Source organism: Bos mutus, chromosome 29 (genome assembly GCF_027580195.1).
Source record: "Bos mutus isolate GX-2022 chromosome 29, NWIPB_WYAK_1.1, whole genome shotgun sequence".
In the NCBI taxonomy this organism is placed as follows: domain Eukaryota; kingdom Metazoa; phylum Chordata; class Mammalia; order Artiodactyla; family Bovidae; genus Bos; species Bos mutus.
In genome coordinates, this window is record NC_091645.1 from 31,256,846 (window position 1) to 31,277,732 (window position 20,887).

Genomic DNA, 20,887 nt, shown 5'->3' on the forward strand with positions numbered 1-20,887 from the left:
GCTACCAAAAAAAAATAAAAAAGACAACAGCTCTCTCATAAGCCTTTTTAATAACACTGCTCTTTTCTTAAAATCTCCCTATTTTCAAAGGCAAAATTCATCCTGAGATGCAAAAGGTTCTCACGCGGGTCCTGACCTGACACTTCTGTCTCTCTTCTCTTTCTACAATCAAGGTATTTTTCTTCATATTTATGTAAGCCTTTCTTTCACTCCAAACTTTCAGCATTCTCCCCACGCTATTCTATTTAAAATAATCCTCTCCATGTTTTTAGCACCTCTTTCAAATGCTTTTGAAATACCCATGTTCTCCCTGAAGCTGACCCAAGAAATTATTCTAGCCTAGAAGTGTTGGAAGAAAGCACCCAACAGACGGAAAATATAAACAATCATTGACCCCCATGTACTTCTACAAGTTCAAGTAATGGTCTTCCTGCACTACTGGCCATGAAAGCCCCTGGAGCACAGGGACTATTCCATCTGGGTTGCCCTGACCTGTGCAGGACATAAAGTATCCAGAAAAGATGACACAGACAGTGGAAACAGCAGATCCAAGACTACCCTCCCAGCACTTGGACTGGAATTCCTATCCAAGCGCCATGATTAGTCCATATGGGAGTTTTCCCAAAAGTCTATAATATATCACTTAAATTTTTTAATTTTTTTATGCTATTTCCTATCATTCTTTCATTACTCCTTTCATAACTTCTTACTCTATTCTCCCTCACCTCTCTTCTTTCTCTTCTTTTTTTAGAGAAAAGAGATACTACAGTTAAATGTACCAATTCCCTTCCTCCCATCCTAAAAAATGAAGGGCTTAGATTTTTACCCTTTGTTTTTACCCCTGTTAATGGTACCAAAAAAAAAAACATTTTTTTTTTTGCCCCTTTTGATCCCAATGTAAAGCTTCTCATCTTGGATAAACATTACACCAAAAAATATCATCATCTTCACATGTGTAAATGAAATAAGTAGGGGGAAATGCCAATATTTCCCCCTACTCAGAAGTTCATTTTCACACACACACACCCTACATGCTTAAAGCTTACAGTTCCTCCGCAGAATCTTGCAAAGCAGAAATCAACAGCTCAGCATAGCTCCTCAAAGCTACCGAGAGGTTTCAAATGCTTCGAGCGAACGCGTTTGAGGTTGATTTTTAGTTGTTTCCCAGGCGCTGAGAAATATTCTATTATGTGTCAAAAACACATTTAAAAATATAACTCACGGCTGGGGGAAACCACACAGAACTTGAATTTCTTCAAACTCTGAATCTTGTCCTTTTAGCTTACTCTGGATGGCCTAAAACCCTAAAATTAGCAACTTAGAGCAGGTATCATAAAAATACTGTTGTCCAAAATCACTGTCTTACGTGCTGTGCACCCAGTTTCCGGGGAGAGTCCTACTCTACGTTTACCTCTCATTCTGGTATTATCACTAAAAGCACCCTTATACTCTGAAAAGTGTCCCAGTTTGGATGGTAAATTTTAAGAACACACCATCAAGATCTGAAGTCCAATAGTCTACAGCTTTCCAATGCTGCACTGGGTCTTAAAGCACCATCTGGGCCAATATCTTACAGTTCTCAGAGACAGAATGAAAAGCTACAGAAAAAGGACAATGGAGACCAGCTGATGGGCAGTAAGAAGCCACCTTTCCAGTGCCCAGTGACAAGCCTGGTTCCAAGGGGCAGAAACTGGAAAGAACATGGGAAATATAAAGAACCTGGCCAAATAATCAATAAACACTTATGGCTCAAACAGCAATATTTTGAGTGTTTCTGTAAGCATGGCTCCCTGCCAATGAAATTGGATCTGCTGTAACCTACCCTACAGGCCAATTTCTTTCTGTATCTGCATGGAGACTATAAACTACACAATTAAAAAGAAAACAGTAACACAGATAGGCATAGGGCTTCAGAGAAGTGGCCAAGTAGAAATAGGCTGTTTCTGCAACTTGAAAAATATGTACTAATGTTCTAGAAAAAGATCTCTTCAACCCAACTCCAGCAAAATGGAGCTGTAGATACATGACAAAGAAGCATGATAGACTGGGGGACTGTCTTAACATTCCAAACCCTGAGTTAAGAAAAGCTTAATAGCTGTAAGTAAAAAAAAAAAAGGATGCTGAGAGTTGTTTTAATCGCTAAGTCATGTCCGACTCTTGGCAACCCCAGGCTCTTCTGTCCATGGGATTCTCCAGGCAAGAATACTAGAGGGGGTTGCCATTTCCTTCTCTAGGGCATCTTCCCAGATCAGGGATTGAACCTGCTTCTCCCGCACTGGCAGGTGGATTCTTTACCGCTGAGCCACCAGGGATGCCCAGAATGCTGTGAATAGGGTGGTAAGTCCCATCAGAGATTCCGTCTGAGCAAGGGGATCCATGTTTCATTCTAGAGCAGCCAGATAAAAACATGGGGACAAACTGCTCTCTGTGATATCTGTGGGGCCCCAGGGGTATTGTATGGAGAAAATGCTCCCCATAAGGCAGTGATTGAGGAACCAAGACCTCACCCATGGACAAGCTGCCAGGGCGTCCGTTGGTTTCCCTCTGAGCTGTGGGCCGTGCAAGGCGAGCAGGTCTCACGTAGCATCCTGTGGCTCAACTTCCCTCCTTGTACCAGAATACACCCAAGATTAAAGGTAAAAGGGGAAGGCGTGGCAGAGAATGAGATGGTTGCATAGCATCATCCACTTGATGGACATGAGTTTGAGCAAACTCTGGGAGACAGTGGAGGACAGCGAAGCCTGGTGTGCTGCAATCCCTGGGGTTGCAAAGAGTCAGACACAACTTAGCAACTGAACAACAAAAACAGCATGCCCTGACCCATGACATGGGCTTGAAAACTCTACACTTTAGGCAGAAAAAAAAGTAAAATGTATTTGCTGCACAGACAACAAACGCAGGTACCTCTGGCCTCCTTACAAGAAGGAAAATTAAATTACATCTGTATTAAGAAAACAAGCTAGTTACTGATCTGTGTCTCTCATCACCCTGTTTGTGAGTGAGATCCACGCAGAGCTGCGTCCATGATGAAAGAGGTAAAACAGGCTGAATGGGGAAGCTCCGGGAAGGATGCAACCTTGGAAGTGAACACAATCCCGTCCTCACCTGTGAGAAAAGGAACTCCGTCTGGAAAGCATTGGAAAAAACAAGAAACCTGGTTCTCTGCTTGGTGATCTCAGGCAAGCGTTACTGGAATCTTTACGCATCTTCTTAAAGCAACACACCTGACTGCTGGCCCTGGAGGGAGTTCACAGGACAGACAGGCCCTCGCCCCTAACTCAGAGGAGTCATGCAGGTGACAGGGAACCCTTGCCCTCCTGAACTCCCAAAGCACCGGCCCCCCTAGTGCGGCCTCTTTTAATTCCCTGGCTTTCTGTGAATAACATGGTGTTTTACCTAACATATAAAATATAAAATGCTCCGCAAGGCTCATCAATTTGTAAATTTCTAACCTTGAGCCTTGAGGAAATTATTCATATCTTGGAATACCCTCCTCCACATCTAAACAAGGGATATGATAATATGTCCCCTACCCCGGAGTCGGGGTGTGACATGGGAAAGAGCCTGGTTGAAAACGCAGGTTCAATACATGTTTCAGAAACACCCCCTACAACTTGGGAATGGCAGGAATTTACCTTCATTGTGAACTCAGGGAATGCCACCACAGCCCTGGGTGATTCATTCTGCAAACCAGCCACGACTGTAATTATTCTGTCGCTGTCGCAGAGTTATCTGTGCTCTTTGCAACAGGGAGCCTGGCTTTCCTGAAATATCCTGACCTACGCTAACCAGCTCTCGGTTCTGCACAGAGTTTGATGGAGCCCAGAGCAAGCTGAGCTCTGGTAGGGTAGATCTCGGGCTGGTCTGTCTCCTAGGAGGAGGTGATCCCCCTACAGGGTGGTCTGGTCTCTTTAAGAAAGAAAAAATGTTACAGAGACCAAAAAAAAAAAAAACACACAGCAATACAAACCAACCAAAAATGCCAGGAATGCAACTTCTGCCAACCAAATAAATAAATAAGATGTGAGATACTTTATAATAACTGGACATGATGCTTTTCTCTCAACCCTTCATAACTGAAAATCTCTGCATTTCCATCAACCCTACAAATGTGCCCTGGCCTCTGCTCCCAGGCAGCACTGACAATCTCCATCACCCACAGTAACTGAGTCCCTGAGCCTATAACTGACAGCCAAGCCCCAGAGATGCCCTGACCCTCTAAGCGTCCTCTGGTTCACTGAGTTTGCTGTCGGGGACACAAAATAGAGTGTGAGATCTCAGTGAGGCAGGTGAAAAGGTCCTCTCTAACTTCACTCTTCTTTCCCTCTCAAGTAAGAGATTAGGGGAGGTGCGTAAGATGGCTGTAGCCTCTATAAAACACTTCAAGCTACCCCCCACCCCCCCAACTCTACAGTCACCAAGGTCATTTTGTGCTGTTATTACAGATCAGCACTGTTTTAAGATATGCATACAGTAACAGATTTATTTCCATCAACCCTATGAGGTAGAACGGTGATCGTACTCATCTGACAGCTGCAGGAGCTGGAACACAGAGAGATTTTGTTCAAAGTCACAAAACTAGTAAGTGGCACAACTGAGATTCAAAATTAGACAGGTTGGTTCCAGAGACCCTTCTCGGAAAGGAGAATGCTCCGTGGGGTCTGGAAACACGGTGAAGGAGTGATCCTAAGAGCGAGGCCGCTCTGCGTTTTTTGTCTGCACAGTTGAAGTTACAAAGACTGACCGAAGGCGCTGGGAACAGAGGGAGCTTCTTCCTGTCTCCTAAGGCAAAACAGGTCAGAGGGATGGGCAGCCTTTTCTAGGGTAGGAAGGGGGCTGATGCTTTCAATCTTGTAAAAGACCAAATATTCAGAATCAGAATTCCTGCTCTTCTCTGAGCATTACTGCTCACCTCACCAAGAAGGTAAAGTGGGGAAGGAGAGAAAAAATTAAGCGGCTGGGATGTATTTGCTTCGGCACCTGGCCTCCACCCCTTCTCAGCAAACTCCACACCAGGTGGGAACGCCACAGACTCTCTGTGGTCGTGTTTGTTTTAACCCATTTAAGCTCCGAGAACCCGGCAATCATGTATTACAATCAAAGTGATATGTGCAACTTTACACTTACAAGCGAAGTTCAACGCCAATGTTATTTCCAAGTATATGTTCATTTGGCCCTAAAAGCTGTCAAAACTCGAATGAGGCCTCAATCCAGAATAAAAGTGAATAAAGTTCTTGATCAGACCCTAGCCACTGAGATTGGCAAATAACCCTGGGCCCCTGCTGGGACACCCACCTCCCTCCTGCCTCTCTCTCCAGCTCTCATACGTTGCGCCGGGCGGAGGGGCGCAGGGGTGATAGCAGGTCTAATTAACGAAACCAGTTAAGTTCCCCCAAATAGTTGTCTCCACATACAAGAAACTAAACAAGCCAAAGAATCAGTCTGGCAAACATTTAAGTCACAGCTGTAGACACAAAGCCATGCTATGAGAAGTTAAACTTTTAAAATGTCCTGTAGAGTCTTATAGGCAAAGCAAATCCCACTTTGCCAGTGAGTGTCTTTTCCCACCAACACAAGCCAGCAGCCCTGGCCAGTGCTTCCTGCACCCCTGCACCTGCAAGTTCAAGTCTCAACTGAAGTTTCTCTGCCAGGCTTTACAGAAGCAACTTGCAGTGTTACTTAAGGCAACTGTACCCTGAGAAGGTAGAAACGGGGATATATTTCACTTGAGCTGCTGGCTCACCAGACATTCTTAGGTAAGTAACCTACCTTCTCTGCCCCCTATTTCCTTTTCTGAGGTATGGGTATAATAGTCACGTATATGCTACTAACCCTCCAGAAAAGAAAACGAACTCAAATTTAGATATTATATTCGCTCTGTATTTTCAAGATTCTCTATTTAGTTTTCCCAAGATAGCGCCAGAAATCAAATCTCATTACAATGAATGGCTGAAGACTTCCCAATTTCTTTGATCAGCTGAAATTTTGTTGTACTGAAGGCTGTTGACAAAATCGGATCAGAGGCATGTAAACCATTTTGCAAAGGAAGGACAATGTAAATTTGCTTATTATAATGGTGACGACTGCAGCATTAGGCCTCACTGTTCCCATCTTACAGATAGGCAAGCTAAGAATAGTTACTTGCTCAGGATTTATTTTTATCAATAACCAACAGAACAGCATCATCTACTTAAAACCTCTAATATTTACTAAAACACTCCCCCAAAATGCTTCCGCTGTTTACTGTGATCTAAAACATGTGTTGCTAGGGGGCCCTTTTTCCTTCCCAGCACGCCAAATCCACTGTAGGTTTCTGAACTGACAGATCCACACGCTATTTCCCAGACAACCAAATCTGTCTCTTCCCCATAAACACACATATAAACAAGCCATACTTAGGAAAAGGAGGCATTAGTTGAGATCTGTCTTTGCTGGGAACTCTCCTTTCACTTCCTCTATAAATGGTTAGCATCAATTGGGACTAAGAGAATTTATTCTGGCTTCTTTAACACTGCCCCCGCCCCCCGCCCCCAAGGCCACCATCACACCAGCATCATTTCTAAACTGTAGCTCTCTGTGCCTGAAATGTCTCCGAGGTTCTAGTTCATCTCAGCATCTCTGTGACAACAGTCTTAGTCTTTCTGTACCTCCCAGGGAGCAACCCAGAAACCCTGGGCTTGAGTGTTAGGGGTCTAAGAGAAGTCACCACCCACCGCTATGTCTTCTATTAAGGTCTCTGAAAGATCTTCGAATGACAAAATTCAGCTTGGCTTGTGTTGAAAGTTTAAACAGATTAAGAAAGGGTTAAAATAAGCAACTAATTACGGTGGAGGCAAAAGAACCGGGAGCAGCCGCCGAACTTATTGATCATCAGATACAACAGAGCTGCCTGTTACTGCGATTAATTATTTTCCAAAAGCATCAGCTTGTCCCTCTACATCTTTCCATATACCTTTACCTCCAAAATCATGAAGCTCTTATGGACAGCTGGCAGTTCCTATCCTAAAAGAAAGCAACTTTTCTTCTCAAACTGCATTTATTCCAGAAATTCTAGAGTGCCAGAGTCCATGAAACTGCTTAGCACAAAAAACTGTGTCTAAGATAAACTGAAATTTCTTTCCTATCCCTTTCTTCTGCAAATCCAAGAGCTGGATAACACACCAACCAAAGACCCCAAATCATGTTTGGTGTTGGGAGGCTTTCCCTCTTCTCACAGATCTTAGGTAGCAAGGGACAAATTAATGGCAGATCAGAAAAATGGATGAAGTAACCTGCATAAACAGAATGGGGATGTTTCCCCGAGTTAAGATGATCATTTCAGCTCTGCGTCCATCTCCATACCCTCAACCCCGAAAAGAGACACTAGCCAGCAAAGGAACATGTGACAGGCGAGCTCAGGAAGGCAGGACATTTGAAAATGTGCTTGAAGGCCAGCCAGTTAGACACCCTTTGGGCTCTTACTCCCCAGGGCTCTCCATCTAGCTCCAACTCTGGGCGATGTCGGCAGGGTCAGGGGATGATGTCCTAGGCGGCAGTGTCCACCCTCACTAACGTTAAAGAATAAGGCCAGAGGGTTCCCGCTCATTTGGAAAAATAAGAAAGCGGGAATGGGGGTGCTAGACATTCTAAAACCTTTTTCCCACTACTCACAAAAACACAGCTGTGAAAATAAATACCACCCGCTCCCCCGCCCCCCAACAAGGGTATCGGGCCACCAACAGTCCAGCTCTTCCTCCTGTCTACATCTTTCCAGCTGCCACCAGCATCGCCTGCTTAGCAGCTGGGGCAGAAACGCACCACTTGCCTGGAAGGGAAGATCACAGGGGGAGAAGTGGAGGGGACCCAGGCCAGAGGCCGAGGGCTGGGGTGGGGGTCTCGGCAGTCACCACTCACCCGGGGAGGGGAAAAGCTCCATATCCACTTTTTCCGTCTTGATGATGGTGAGAGTCGGTTTGAGATCGACGGCCGCCTTCATGGTGCCAGGAGTGGGGAGGGGGGACAGACGGGGCTAGAGCGAGTTTGCTGTTATTCTTGTTTTTCTTTTTAATGGGAATGAGTAACAGGGGAAAGGGGACGGGGGGAATCGGACCTTCTTCTTTAAAATCTCAAATTTCCGCTGACTTTGTCCCTCGCCCAGAAAGTGAGCGCCCGGAACTCTCTCCGGGGTAGTTGGCACTTTGCGGGAAAGTGCGCGCGCGCCGGGTCCCGCCTCGCCTGCGCCCCGCCGGCTCCCTCCTCGTCCGCGCCCGGCTCCCTCCTCTCCGCGGGCAGCCGCCTGCGCTCGCCCTCGCCCTCCAGAGCCGACTCCCTCCCTCGCCCGCGCGCTCTCCCCTCCTCTTTGGGGCGTAGCTCGCGGCGCCGGGCCCCGGCCGTGGATCTGCGCGCCCGGCCCCCACCCTCAGGATCTCTGCCTGGCGGGAGGGGGCGACTCAGGGGCGGGGCGACGAGAGGCGGGCGCGGCCGGGAGGCGGGGCCCGAGACCCTCGGCCAATCACCGGCCACGGCCCAAACCGAAAGGAAGCGGGGCGGAGCTCGGGGCCCTCCGTGCCCGCCGCGCCCTCGGCTCCCCGCGCTCTGCGGCCAGGTCGCCTGGGAGCCGCGCGCGGAGCCGGCGGGCCGCTGAGCCTCCTACCTAGGGGAGAAGAGCCCGGAGCGGGCGGGCTGGCTGGTGCCCGGGCCACCCCAGCAGTTTGGGAAAGTCCGTCTGATTATCCACGCATTCTTGAGGACTTGGTCACCCGCTCCCGCCCCCTCCCGGGAGCGGCATAGTTTTCCAAGTGCGTGTCCATCATTCATTCACAAAGACTGACACACAGGACGTGAGGCAGCGGCTGGAGGGGCGTGCGTGCGAGCAAGGGGCTCCGAGCCAGTGTCCTCAAAGGGCTCTGGGAATACTGGACTCCGGCCGCTTAGTGACTCAGGGATCGGGGCTGTATTGCCGGAGGAGCCTTCGATTTTCCCAGAGCCCACCCGCGTCATCGTTAAGAAATCAATTAAGAAGTGAGCTGCCCTTAATAAGAATCTAGCTGCCACTGGTACGGATGGAGCCCAAGGCTGCCTCCTGGAGACCCCAAAACAAAGGCCCAACGACTTCTATAGTATTAGAAAAGTCAAGAACTGGGGCCCCAAACTGGAATCCAGTCCTGGGCTTCCTAGAACTTCCAGTTTCCCTACAGCAGTGGTTCTATTCTTCTAATTATGTCACCACTGGCCAAAATTTTGTGTTTTCTTTCACAAATTCTCCTCTACTAGATAAAACTGACAATCCTCATATTGCCACTGTCTAAAACATGATGCACAGCTCTGTGGTTTGAAGTTTCTGGAGTACATCATTCACAGCCATGACAGAATCACAATTTCAGCCCCCTTTTGCATTTGGGAAGCCCAGACACTTAGGATACCCTAACATGACCCCTGCATAATTAATAGCTTGCCACTGGCGCATTGGTTATAAACGGAGAGAGGTGGTCCTAATTAACAAATCAAGCAGTAGACAGTGAGGTGCACACCTAGACACACATACATGTATCGGGAGCCAGGCATTGATACCTATCTTTGATGAACTAAAAGAGTAAACATAAATCTCTCTGAACAACCTCAGAGGAAGCTATTTTTAATCCTGTTTCCTGATTTCTAAGCATATGTTGAACTCCCACCACACGGTTATAACTGTAACCTCAGCCTCTGATAAGTCTTAACACACCTGCTTACCTCATCTAACTCCAGTTTTCTCCTCTTGAAGTATAGTAATTTACAGGTTTCCCACAGCCAGAGAGGGAAGGAGCCAGGAAGAGAAGATAAATCTCAAATCTCGGGCTCCTGGTTCAAACTTCAGATTATGCTCGTCTTCCAGTGACTCTGCAGAGTAAAGTATTTGTACGGGGGTAAGCCTGATAGACGAAGGATTGTTGTCATCCAGCTGTGTTTCCAAAAGGTATGAGAAAACAGCGCTGGCCCCCAGATGACAAGAACAGACCCATCAGATCCTGGGAAAAGCTGGGGGAAACAGCGCATGAATGAATTGTGCATTTGCACATTCAAATGAGCAGCCAAGAAAGAGATCTTGAACCAATCCTGCCTTACCTACTGTGAATACATCAGCAAAAAGAACTGTGCAAATCAGGAGTTGCTTTGGGGAATTTTGTTTTAGCAATGTTATGTTAAGGAAATGCTGGCTTTTTTTTAATCCAGGTGTGAGTATTCTATTTCAAATGCAGCTTTCTCAGAGCAAGTCCTGTCTCTCCCTCAGTCCTTTTCTCAGCTTTCTTTCCAGGCTAGCCTAAACACTGCTAACCACCCCCATCCCTGCAAATTAGACACTCAAAGAGCCTGCCATGATAGATCCAAAAACACTGTCCACTCCAGCAGTGGGGGAAGTTTATTCCTTCAATTCCTCAATGACGACAGCTCAACTTGTCAGTCATCCTTTATAACCCAGTCCTGAAGCCCAGAAGCTTGAAAGGTTTGACTGTGCAAATCAGGGAAAGGGGTTTGGGAGATAGCCAGGGGCCACCACCGACTTCCAGGAAAGTTACCCTGCAGGAGGCCAGTTGCGAATATTGATGTTAGCAGAAGTTATACATCCAACCTCCCATCTGGATGAAACTTCCCTAAGGACAAGGAGCACTTAATATGGACAGAGTTATAGTATTTTTTACATATTTGGGATTTGAGTAACCCAATCAGGCCTGCAATGATCCCACTTTGTTAATTGATAATTTCGATAAATGAAATCTTTATTCTCTGTAGGACACAAGCTGATTTTTTTCTAAATGTTCCTATGGACTTGAGATGATATTTGTATCATGTGTACTGTGCTTAGTCACTCAGTTGTGTCTGACTCTTTTCGACCTCATGGACTGTAGCCTGCCAGGCTCCTCTGTCTGTGGGGATTCTCCAGGCAGGAATACTGGAGTGGGTTGCCATGCCCTCCACTTTGTATCTTACTATATCCTAAAAAACAGTGCCTTGCATGGTGCCTGACACATTGTAGACACTCAATAAATATTCACTGAATTCTGAACTATCAGGTTTCCCCGGGGGCTCAGGTGGTAAAGAATTTGCCTGTAGATGAAGGAGCCGCAGGAGACATGGGTTCAATCCCTGGGTAGGGAAGATCTCCTGGGGGAGGAGATGGCAACCCACTCCAGTATTCTTGCCAGGATAATCCAATGAACAGAGGAGGAACATAGAGCGTTACATTCCATGGGGTTGCAAAGAGTCAGACACACATACACACAAAAGACTGAGTACACACACAAGTAAGTAAGGAGTGAACTCTCACCTCCCTGGTCACTAGGGACTTTTACTTTGCCACCAAAGCTTCTCAATACAAAGGTTGAGTGAGTTTGATACTTAGGGCTTGTGAAAATGAGCTAAACAAATGCAGACCTACCTCTAGGTCTGACCTTTGGCTTGGCTGATCACAAGCTCTATTCCCCAGCACTCCTGTCCACTCCGGTTTGTTAGTGCCTCAGTTCTCCCATTAATAAAACAAGGTCAGCTGAGCTCTGCCTTCCAGCCCCTTGGGCAGGTTGTTTCAAGACCCTATCTGCTTCTTAAGGCACTCAAGAGAAATCAACCAGGAATGACTTTGTTTTTGCTTGTAATGCAGCAGTCTGTTCTTCCTACACCTGAGAGAAAACAGAAGTGTATCTTCAAACATTCCCAAGACTTAGGGAATTACACCCAGCAAGCGCTGAAATTCCTCGAACTAGAGACATCATGTCAGAAGGGTTCAGAACAGACATCAGGCATTGAGGGGCAGGGGTGTGGAGTCAGACATTAATGACACCAAGAAAACAGTCACTTTTTATAAGAGCTCCCTCAGAAACATGGAGTATGTAAAACACATAAAGTTTCTCTTTTATCCTCCTCCCTCCACTGTACTCCAGTATCAATAAAAAAGAAATACAAAAATACACCTAATTTTAGACAATCCTGGAAGATCCTGAAGATTGTCCCTCTCCAAAGTGTAGTGGAATAAATTGTCTATTTCTCGAATCTTGACCAAAAACTGAAGAATCTCAGAGTTGTAAGCTAAACTACGCTTTATTAAAGGTAGGTGCAAAAACATCCAGACCGCTAACGGCTAATCCAGAGCAAGTTTATGACTCACAGATGATTTACTGGTTTAAATGTAAGATTGAAAAAAAAAATTTTTTTTTTCAATTAACAACCTTCCCGCTTTGCATTTGTGGTTGTTTTTCTCTGAGAAAAAAAAGGTAACAGTCACCCTGTCAACACAGAAACAGGCTTCTAAAGCTTAACTCTAAAGCAAGTGGTTTCTCTGTGATAAGTTGAGTCACTGAAAAGCACCCTACAGGGAGAAAGATGCCTGGGGCTTCCATATCTACCGTTATCAAGCTGCCATAAAATGGAAAACTGGAGAAAATGAAAAGAACTCTCTTAATTAAACTCGGATGCCCAAAGGCCTTAGGGTCAGTTCAGGAACCCAAGTAGGGGACTCAAGCTGGGCTGTCGCTGACTGCAGGCTGGCTCTGTGACCTCACCGAAGCCACTTAACCTTTTTGTGTCACAACCTCATCCCTGTTTCAGGGAATAAAAATCACGGCTGGCTCTCCCCTGACCGTGTAATACAGACTCATTAGCTATTGTTTAGAAGGTACAATAAACAATGAGCGATAAGTAAGGGGGGAAGCCAGGAGGAGAGGGCGGGCTGCGGAGAGGGGAGGACTTGGGGCCTGTTTGCCCTGGGAAAGTTCTCCAGGATAAAACCAAGAGGAGCCTGAGTAGTACAAACTCTGGAATAAGACTTAGACTGAAATTCCAGCTTGACCCCAGTCACCAGCTGAATTACTCCACAGAAGTCCTTTAAACAATCCCAAACCTCAGTCCTTCCCTGTTGAAAGTGAGGTTGCTTGGAGGATTACGTGAGATAATGCAGGAAAGAATTTAGCACAGTGCCTAGGTCAGGAAAAAGAGCTCAAATAAAGTTTAATCACTCTTACTGCTTTTAAGAGCCAATAGACGGTAGGATGGGCTTCCCAGGTCAGTCAGTGGTAAAGAATCTACCTGCTAATGCAGGAGATGTGTGTTCAATTCCTGGGTAGGGATGATCCCCCTGGAGTAGGAAATGGCAACCAGCTGCAGTATTCTTGCCTGCGACATCCCAGAGGAGCCTGGTGGGCTACAGTCCACAAGGTCTCAAAGAGTCAGACATAACTGAGCTACTGAGCATACACGCACATAGATGGTAGGACGTAGGAGAAATCACACAAAAAAATCTTCTCCATGGCCACCCCCTTTGCAGAGTAAGGTAGACCCTCTATTTACCTGAACTGTCTTATGGACAGATTAGGAGAACGATCATATCTAATTTTAAAAAATCTCTCCAACCCAACTCCCTCAGAACCTACCCAACTTGGACCTCACTTTAGATATTCCAGTACTGCCTGGTCGGGAGAGGAAACTGCAGACTTGTATTTAAAAGTCACAGCAAAGCTGTATGTCAGGTCAGAAGGAATATCATGTTTGCGGTGCCTCTTTGGAGACAAAACCTTAGGTCTTGGCTTCATCACATGTTGTAGTTAGACGGACTCTCTTAGAGATAGTCAAGTTCAGCCCTGCTATCTCCAAAGGAAAAAATGACTCTGAGCGAATAAGTCATTCTGCCCAAGGTCAAACAGTTCAGAAAAGACGGTCATTTCACAGCTTGGGCGTCTCCTTGGGTTTATAGATACCACACTGCAGGGCAAGTCACTCACTGTCATTCAGTTTGGTCTGTTCGCAGACACCCTTGAGAAACAAGCAGGATACAGCATACATAGGAACAGAGAGATGCTCAGACTCGATTTCTGGAAATCTAACAGTCTCCTCTGCCCTGGATGTGTTGACTTCGGGCACGCACACTTCAGGGTAACCACACTAGCATTCTCTGCGGGAGACAGCTTGGCATGGGCTTAAGGAGAAAAAGGGTCTGGGCTGGCTCATCGCTGTCTGCCGTTTCTTTAGGCTGTAATTACGACCCATTCAGCTGCATCTGCAGCCCCAACAATGTGGGATGGATGGGCCTCATCCACAGACCAGGCGACATTTGAAAATCCACCGGTTCAGACAGCACGTACTTCTCTCGCAGCAGCTCAGACTTCTGCTCACACAGAAGGTGGTGAGGAGCTGCCAATCAAGGCTACAGGATCTGAGGTTCTTTCCACACCACAGTTCCTTTCCTTGAGGTGAACTGAGCACCTGTCTTGGAATTTTGGCCCCAACTGGGCCTGGGTCATGCAGATATGCGGGCTACCCTGGAGCCGCTGGGTTCATGTAGCATAAGTGTGAATTCTAATGTAAACTGTCCTAAATTGGTCCCTGGAGAATGGAGAGGTACGATGGCATGTGCAAAAATGGTGGAAGAACCAGTGTTCTTTGAAATCACGGCTGGAGCAGAGAACCAGGCTCCTGGTGGGGAGCTCGGAACCCCAGGAGAACAGGATCCTGAGCCCCCCCAACCAGACTGCAGGTGGTTTCATCTGGTGGAAAGCTAAGGGCCCCCAATCTGATCTCACCCTGCTTTTCTCTTGGGTTACAAAGACAACACCAGGCCTCAAAACAGATGTTCTCTGCAGTTGTAGTCTGAACCTTAAATTAAGATAATTTTATTGTGGCATCTTCCCTTTTCTTTTCCCCCTTTCATTTGGAAATGCCAAGTCAATTGCCCCAAAGGACTAACCTTTACCACCCTAGAGATGAAGGAGAGGAGGTGGGGTGGAGTAGGAAATGGCAATACTCATTCTGTTCTCGATGCTGCAAGTCAGGCAGAGGAAGCAGGTGCCAGTAGAAGAAGAGCAGCTCTAAGAGGAAAAGGGGAGATGCTACCAGAGGAAGCAGGAGAGGGCACCTTTCTGACAACGGTGGGTGGATGGGCGAGGGGGAACACAGAAAGACACTGTCACAGCATTTCTATGTCCTTGTCATTCTGGGACTTAAATCTCCAAGTTTCCAAAATGAAACTGAGGCCTGGTCTTGTATCTGATACCTTGCCTGAGTTGATTTCATTGACCTGCATGGCCAATAGTCAAGGAATAACAATCAAACAAATCAATGGTGGTCCAAGCTGGAAGAGGATTCAGAGCAGAAAGGAGGAAGCTGCACAGAAGATGCAATGGGAGGTCAAGAGGAAAACCAAACACAGAGGGCATTTCTCAGTCTTTCTCAGTCAAGGGCACTTTCTTTATGCAAAGAATTTTCCGCCCCACCCCCACAAGGTGCCCTCTAGTGCCCAGAACACCCCAAAGGAATATTTCAGTATGTACATCTGCCTCCTACACTCCCTAAAGACGGCAATTAGTTGGTCATCACCTCCAGTGCTCAGCTCAAGACAGTGGGAGCTCAATAAATGTCAGCGATTATTTAATTAACGAACAACTTCCTAAAATTTCCAATACAGATCTCTGAACTCAAATATCAGTCTTCTTTTTTCAGTCTAATGTGAGACTCAAAGTTACCCAATGATTAAGATAAAGAGGTAAACAGGTGACTCTTTTTAACTGAAAAGATCTTTATCAAGTTTAACTCTCCTGTTCTCATCACCTGCCTCTGATGCCCTTAAAGGAAAATATTGCTAAGGTCACCATATTCATTTTATTTTTCATATGAGTATTCATGGATATAGTTGTTTGTGAAAAAATAAATGGCGTTTGGCTTAACCACAAAAACAAACCAGTCATTTTGTCATTGGTCTGAATTTATATACAGCATACTGTTCATATTGTCAGAAACAGTCTTCAGAAATTCCTGAACTTAAGTTGCATCTTTTATTTCACTGATTATCATGAAGGTAAGATTCAGTGTCCCTGTATCCATTACTCAGATAAGAGAATCCGTGAGATGAACCCAATTTTCTCCATCCTTGTGAGGAAGAAGAGCTAGACACTTCATAGGAAGTCCAGTGTCATCCCTTTCACCTCAAATTTACTACAATTTGTCAGGTCCCCAGAAACAATACATTTTTTAAAAATTGTCTGACCATACTATAGCACCCCCTCTGGTGAGATAGGGGATGTGTTGGAAGGAGATTGGGAAGGACAAGATAGGGAAAGTCAACTGAGCTGTTACCACCTAGCAGGTGGCACAAAGACACAGAGAGATGCCTGACCTCTCTGGCTGGCTGGACCATGGCAGAGGACACCTCCTTGCACTAAATTAGTTATGTCTCCTGATGGGTCATGACTATGCTGTCAAGGAAAAGCAGGCTGATTTTCAACCATAGACATCAAGGAAAAAATGGGTTTGGTTGGGATCCACCATTGCCTTTTAGCTGCCATGAGAATCAGGAACACACATCATTTTACATCACTTCCTCCAAGCTAATGACACAGAATTGGCCCCAGAAAAAAATGAAGTGTGTTACACGGAGAACATCTTACTAGTCAGGAAATATAACATTCTTTGAAGCTGTCACCTACAAATCTCTCACTCAGGCATCTACTCCTCCCTTCACTTCAGCATCCTCCACTTCACCATATCACTGGGTTATAATGAATTTATACGAGTCCTCCCTTAGCTGATGCTGAACCTAGTAACAGAGAAAGTGGAACGCAGAGCACTGATTCAAGTCCCTTGCTGTTTAAAGTCTCTTTTTGCACGTGTACTGTTCCCCAGAACACGTGCACAGAATCTGAGTTTCATGAATACACAGGACCCTATATCCATAAAAACAAATCTAGGGTATCCAGTGTCATTATTCATATTTACAATGTACCAAATATGCCACTGATAGAGTTGACAGTTGAAAAACCACCTCAAGAAGGGATATGTCAACTCTTCTCCAGGATGACAGCTCCCATTTAATTCTCTGTTCTTCAGGGCCAAAGAGATGAAGCCTTCTTTAACTTACAAAGAGCCAGCTGGGCTCAGTCGGCAAATTGCATCACCCAGAGTGAAGGAGTCAGACAGAGCGGATGGTCCCGGTGATGACGCATGAGGTGGAAGAGACCCGGCTCACATCTCATCTATCTGGATTGGCTCCTGTACAATGAAAACCTTTCTCCCTTTGCCTTGATGAAGAGGGGAGAGGCTAAGCCGGTGTGTGTGATGTGCAAGAAGGCGCCATTTAATCAGTCAGGTCTGAGAAGTACTTTTAAGTGTTGGGGGCTCTGAGATGATAGGGAAGGTGGAGAAGGAAGAAAGTAGAAAACAGAGAAGTTATTCCTTAATGGAAGTGTATTTCATCAGACTGATCAGAAACATGTGTTTTCCCCAGACAGGGAAACCATCTTGAAAGACTTCATCACACAAAGGCTTTGGGTGGAAGCAAGCGCCACCAGGGACCCGCTGGGGAGGGGGAGGGAGCAGGGAGGAGGCCGTGCAGCTGGTTGGGGAGCTGGCAGGGGACGTGGGAGGAAAGCGCAACCGGCAGGCCGTTCTCTTGTGGCAGGTTCCCAGGAGAGGTCCCTTTCCAGGAATTAAAAATTCTAAATAATGTTCAGAATTTTGAAAAATCAAAAAGATTATGGACTATTCTTTCAGGGAATTCCACAGCCTTGAAAGAGACCAGATGGCTGGCAACCACCAACCCAGACCCAGGAAAGACCTATCATCCACATACACTCCCGTTTTAGTGAGCAAACGTTTTCTCTCCAGGAGAGTATTTTTTTTAATTAAATGTGATGGAGCTGAGGTGTGGAGGTAAGGGACAATTCCAAACAACCCACATGGCCTCGTGCCCAAAAAACCAAAGCATAAAACATAAACCAGAAGCAATGCTATAACAAATTCAATAACGACTTAAGAAAAAACGTGGTCCTCATTTTTAAAAAAAATTATATATATATTTATGTATATATATCCCATACAAAGACCTGTTGTTTTTTTTGCTAAATTAGCTATGAGGCTTTGGTTTTCTAACTATAGGGAATGCACTTAATCTCTAAAAGAACTGAGGAGGCATGGGGTAGAGTGGTTAAGGGCACAAGCTTGGCTTCAGGTGGACAAGAGTTTGCGTCAGCTTGGCCTTTCTACAGCTATCAGTACCTTGGCCTTAGCCTCAATTTCACCTGTAAAGCAGGTGATCACAGTGCCCATTGACACAGTTAATCTGAGGATGGAAGGAATTTGTGCCAAGCCATTTGCACTGTATCTACCACAGAATAAGCACCCAACAACATTTTGCTCCTATTATTCATTTTAAAAAATCAAGATGTTGACTTTGGATTTGGTGACCATAAAATTTTCATAGAAGTTAATCCAAGAGATGGGGACATAGTGGTCCCACTAAAGTCATGAAAAGTGAAAGTGAAGTCGCTCAATCACGTCGGACTCTTTCCGACCCCATGGACTGTAGCCTACCAGGCTCCTCCATCCATGGGATTTTCCAGGCAAGAGTACTGGAGTGGGTTGCCATTTCCTTCTCCAGGAATTAAAGTCATGATATAGTATTAAAATAAATATAATTTTAAGTCTGAGTATGTAAATCACACAGATCCAGACACCAACCCCTTTGGAAGAAAGGGGGTTGATTCCCATTACATAGATGTGAAATATAGTTCTGGAAGTTCTAAATGTATGGACACAGCTACATTACATACTAGCCATGCAGAGAGGAATAAATACCCTCTAAAATAAACTCCTGGGAATCCTGGGTTCTCCCCGCTCTGGGTTGTATGTTTGATATCCATTCAGTGATTTCATACAAACTGAGCAAAATAAGATCCCAAGCAAATGGCCTCACTATTTGGCTTTTGGGCTGGTCACCAAGTTAGGAGAATCTTACACACACGCTTCAGGTCATGCCCTATGTCTTGCTGCTTGAGCTCTCCCCAAACTAGTGCCCAGTATACCACTGCATTCACTTCTCAGAAGTCTTTTCTTGGGTTATCCCATCTTCTTTCTGACAGCCAGAAGTTTCCTAACAACTTATACTGTAAACCTGGACTTCTGACTATTTCTGACTATGCTGTGTTTGCGTGCTCAGTTGCTCAGTCATGCCTAACTCTTTGCAACCCCCATGGACTGTAGCCCGCCAGGCTCCTCTGTCCATGGGATTTCCCATGGACAATGATATTTCCCAATGGAGTGGGTTGCAATTTCCTACTCCAGGGGATCTTCCTAACTCAGGGATCAACCTTCCTCGCCTGCATTGGCAGGCAAATTCTTTACCACTGAGCCATCAGGGAAGCCCAACTGCGCTGTACTCATGCATATTTAGTTACATAATTCTGGACCTGCAAAGCACCCCCCCACCCCCCAGCTCCGACTTGCCTCCTGGAATTCAGATGAAGTGTTCTATTTGCTGTGTCACCACTTGTGCTGACCAGCTGAACCTAAGGAAAGACATTCCACCTTGCCCCACATGCCGCCAGTCAGCAGCACAGATTCTGCTATTTAGGGGCATCCACTACATAATTTGTATTCTCGCACCGCCCGTGCCTGGCATCTGGCCGGCAAAGGCTGGCAGCACGGAACACACAGAGTCTCCTCGCAAGTTGCCTGCTCCATTTGGTAAGATGAACGCCGTATCAATGGGAAAGGGGACTTAATTGGATTTCTGAGAGTGTTAAGTCATCCCACCTCAGCTCCAAGTTGATTAAAGTGTAGCTCTGCCCTTTCCAACAACCAGAGCAAACAAATGATGAAGAAATACTCTAAAATGCACAAGGCTGGGTCCTCTCACTTACTGTCTTTTTTTCTTAGTGACTTTCGGGAGGTTTGGGCATGGATCCTGCATACACAATACTGTTCTTGTTCTTCTTTTCTCTACAGGGCAGCCCTGAATGGCTCTGTCTAAAATTATAAGCAGGGCAGCCCTGGGCTCCAAGAGATCAGAGCCCTCATGCTGTGTCTGAACAAAGACCCTGCTTTTCCCCAACAATTAGGCCTGCAGAAAGGACATCTATCTGCCTCTATTAAAACCACCACGTGCCTTCAAGTCAGCCCATTGTAAAGCTAATTAAATAACACGCCTCTCTCCCCATGCAGGTCTCCTGATTAGCTTTCCTCTGCCCGGAACGTCTGCAAAGTGCCTAGAGATAGACAGCTAATGTTCCACTTCTCTGACTTTCCCCCAACACCGATCGCTGGCCTTTGAAAAAGCCACCTCGTCACTATTGTCGGGTTTGTTCAGGCAACATGCTTATCCAGAGCTCACATGTGAGTTCTCCGACTTAAAGGAAGAGACAAATTTTATATTACTTTCAAAATAAGGGACTTCCCCCCGGTGATCCAGTGGTTAAGACTCCACACTTCCACTTCTACTTCAGGGAGCATAGGTTCAAATCCTTGGTTGGGGAACTAAGATCTCAAGTGCCGTGCAGCCAAAAAAAAAAAAAAAAAGTAATTTGGGAAAGCAACATTTCTGTTACAATGCTGACTCTTTGATGGAAATCCACCATTATCACAGTCTGCAACTGCTACCCCAGCAGTGTAACGTTCCTGAAGGACTTTTCATAGAAGTCAAGGAGACCGGATAAGACGCAGCCAGGACTGTACAAGCGGCCCTCCAGCTCAGACCTGCATGAAACAGAAGCACAGACTTCTCGGAAAGATACTGTAGAGGAATGTTGATGTGTGACAGAGGGCAACACAATACTGTAAAGCAATTATCCTTCAATTAAAAAAAAAATGTTTAAAGGACACTGTAGAGTAAAACAGATAGAAGAAACATTTCAACCCATTTTTTTAAAAACATGATGTAGAAATAACAAATTCCTTCTAAGACTCTTTAGTGCTAAGCAGATAAAATCGAAGCATTGCCTAAATGGCTCGCATTAGCCCCTGCCCATTTTTCAACCCTGCTTCTCTTTCTTTCCCTGCTCTCTGACAGCCCTGGACTTGCTGGTATCCCTTGAACGTGCCCCAATGCTTCACCATTTTAAGTGCTTTTGAGACCTTTCTGGAAAGCCTTGCTCCACCCTTCCCACTCACCCACCTG

The 20,887-nt window shown here is 45.8% G+C and overlaps 1 protein-coding gene across 5 annotated transcripts in view; it reads right to left on the reverse strand.

Annotated features, from left to right (window-relative positions):
• ETS1 (ETS proto-oncogene 1, transcription factor) overlaps positions 1 to 20,887 on the reverse strand; it is a 138,944-nt gene that overhangs the window by 66,482 nt on the left and 51,575 nt on the right. The window contains exon 1 of one of the 5 annotated variants that reach the window (XM_070365206.1): positions 7,894 to 8,397. The exons of 3 other annotated variants lie outside the window; for them this stretch is intronic. In XM_070365206.1, the coding sequence (XP_070221307.1) occupies positions 7,894 to 7,975 (82 nt within the window). In that variant the 5' untranslated portion in view covers positions 7,976 to 8,397. Of the gene's footprint in view, positions 1 to 7,893; positions 8,398 to 20,887 lie in introns of those variants that run through there. One more of the 5 variants, XM_070365204.1, reaches the window with a different exon arrangement.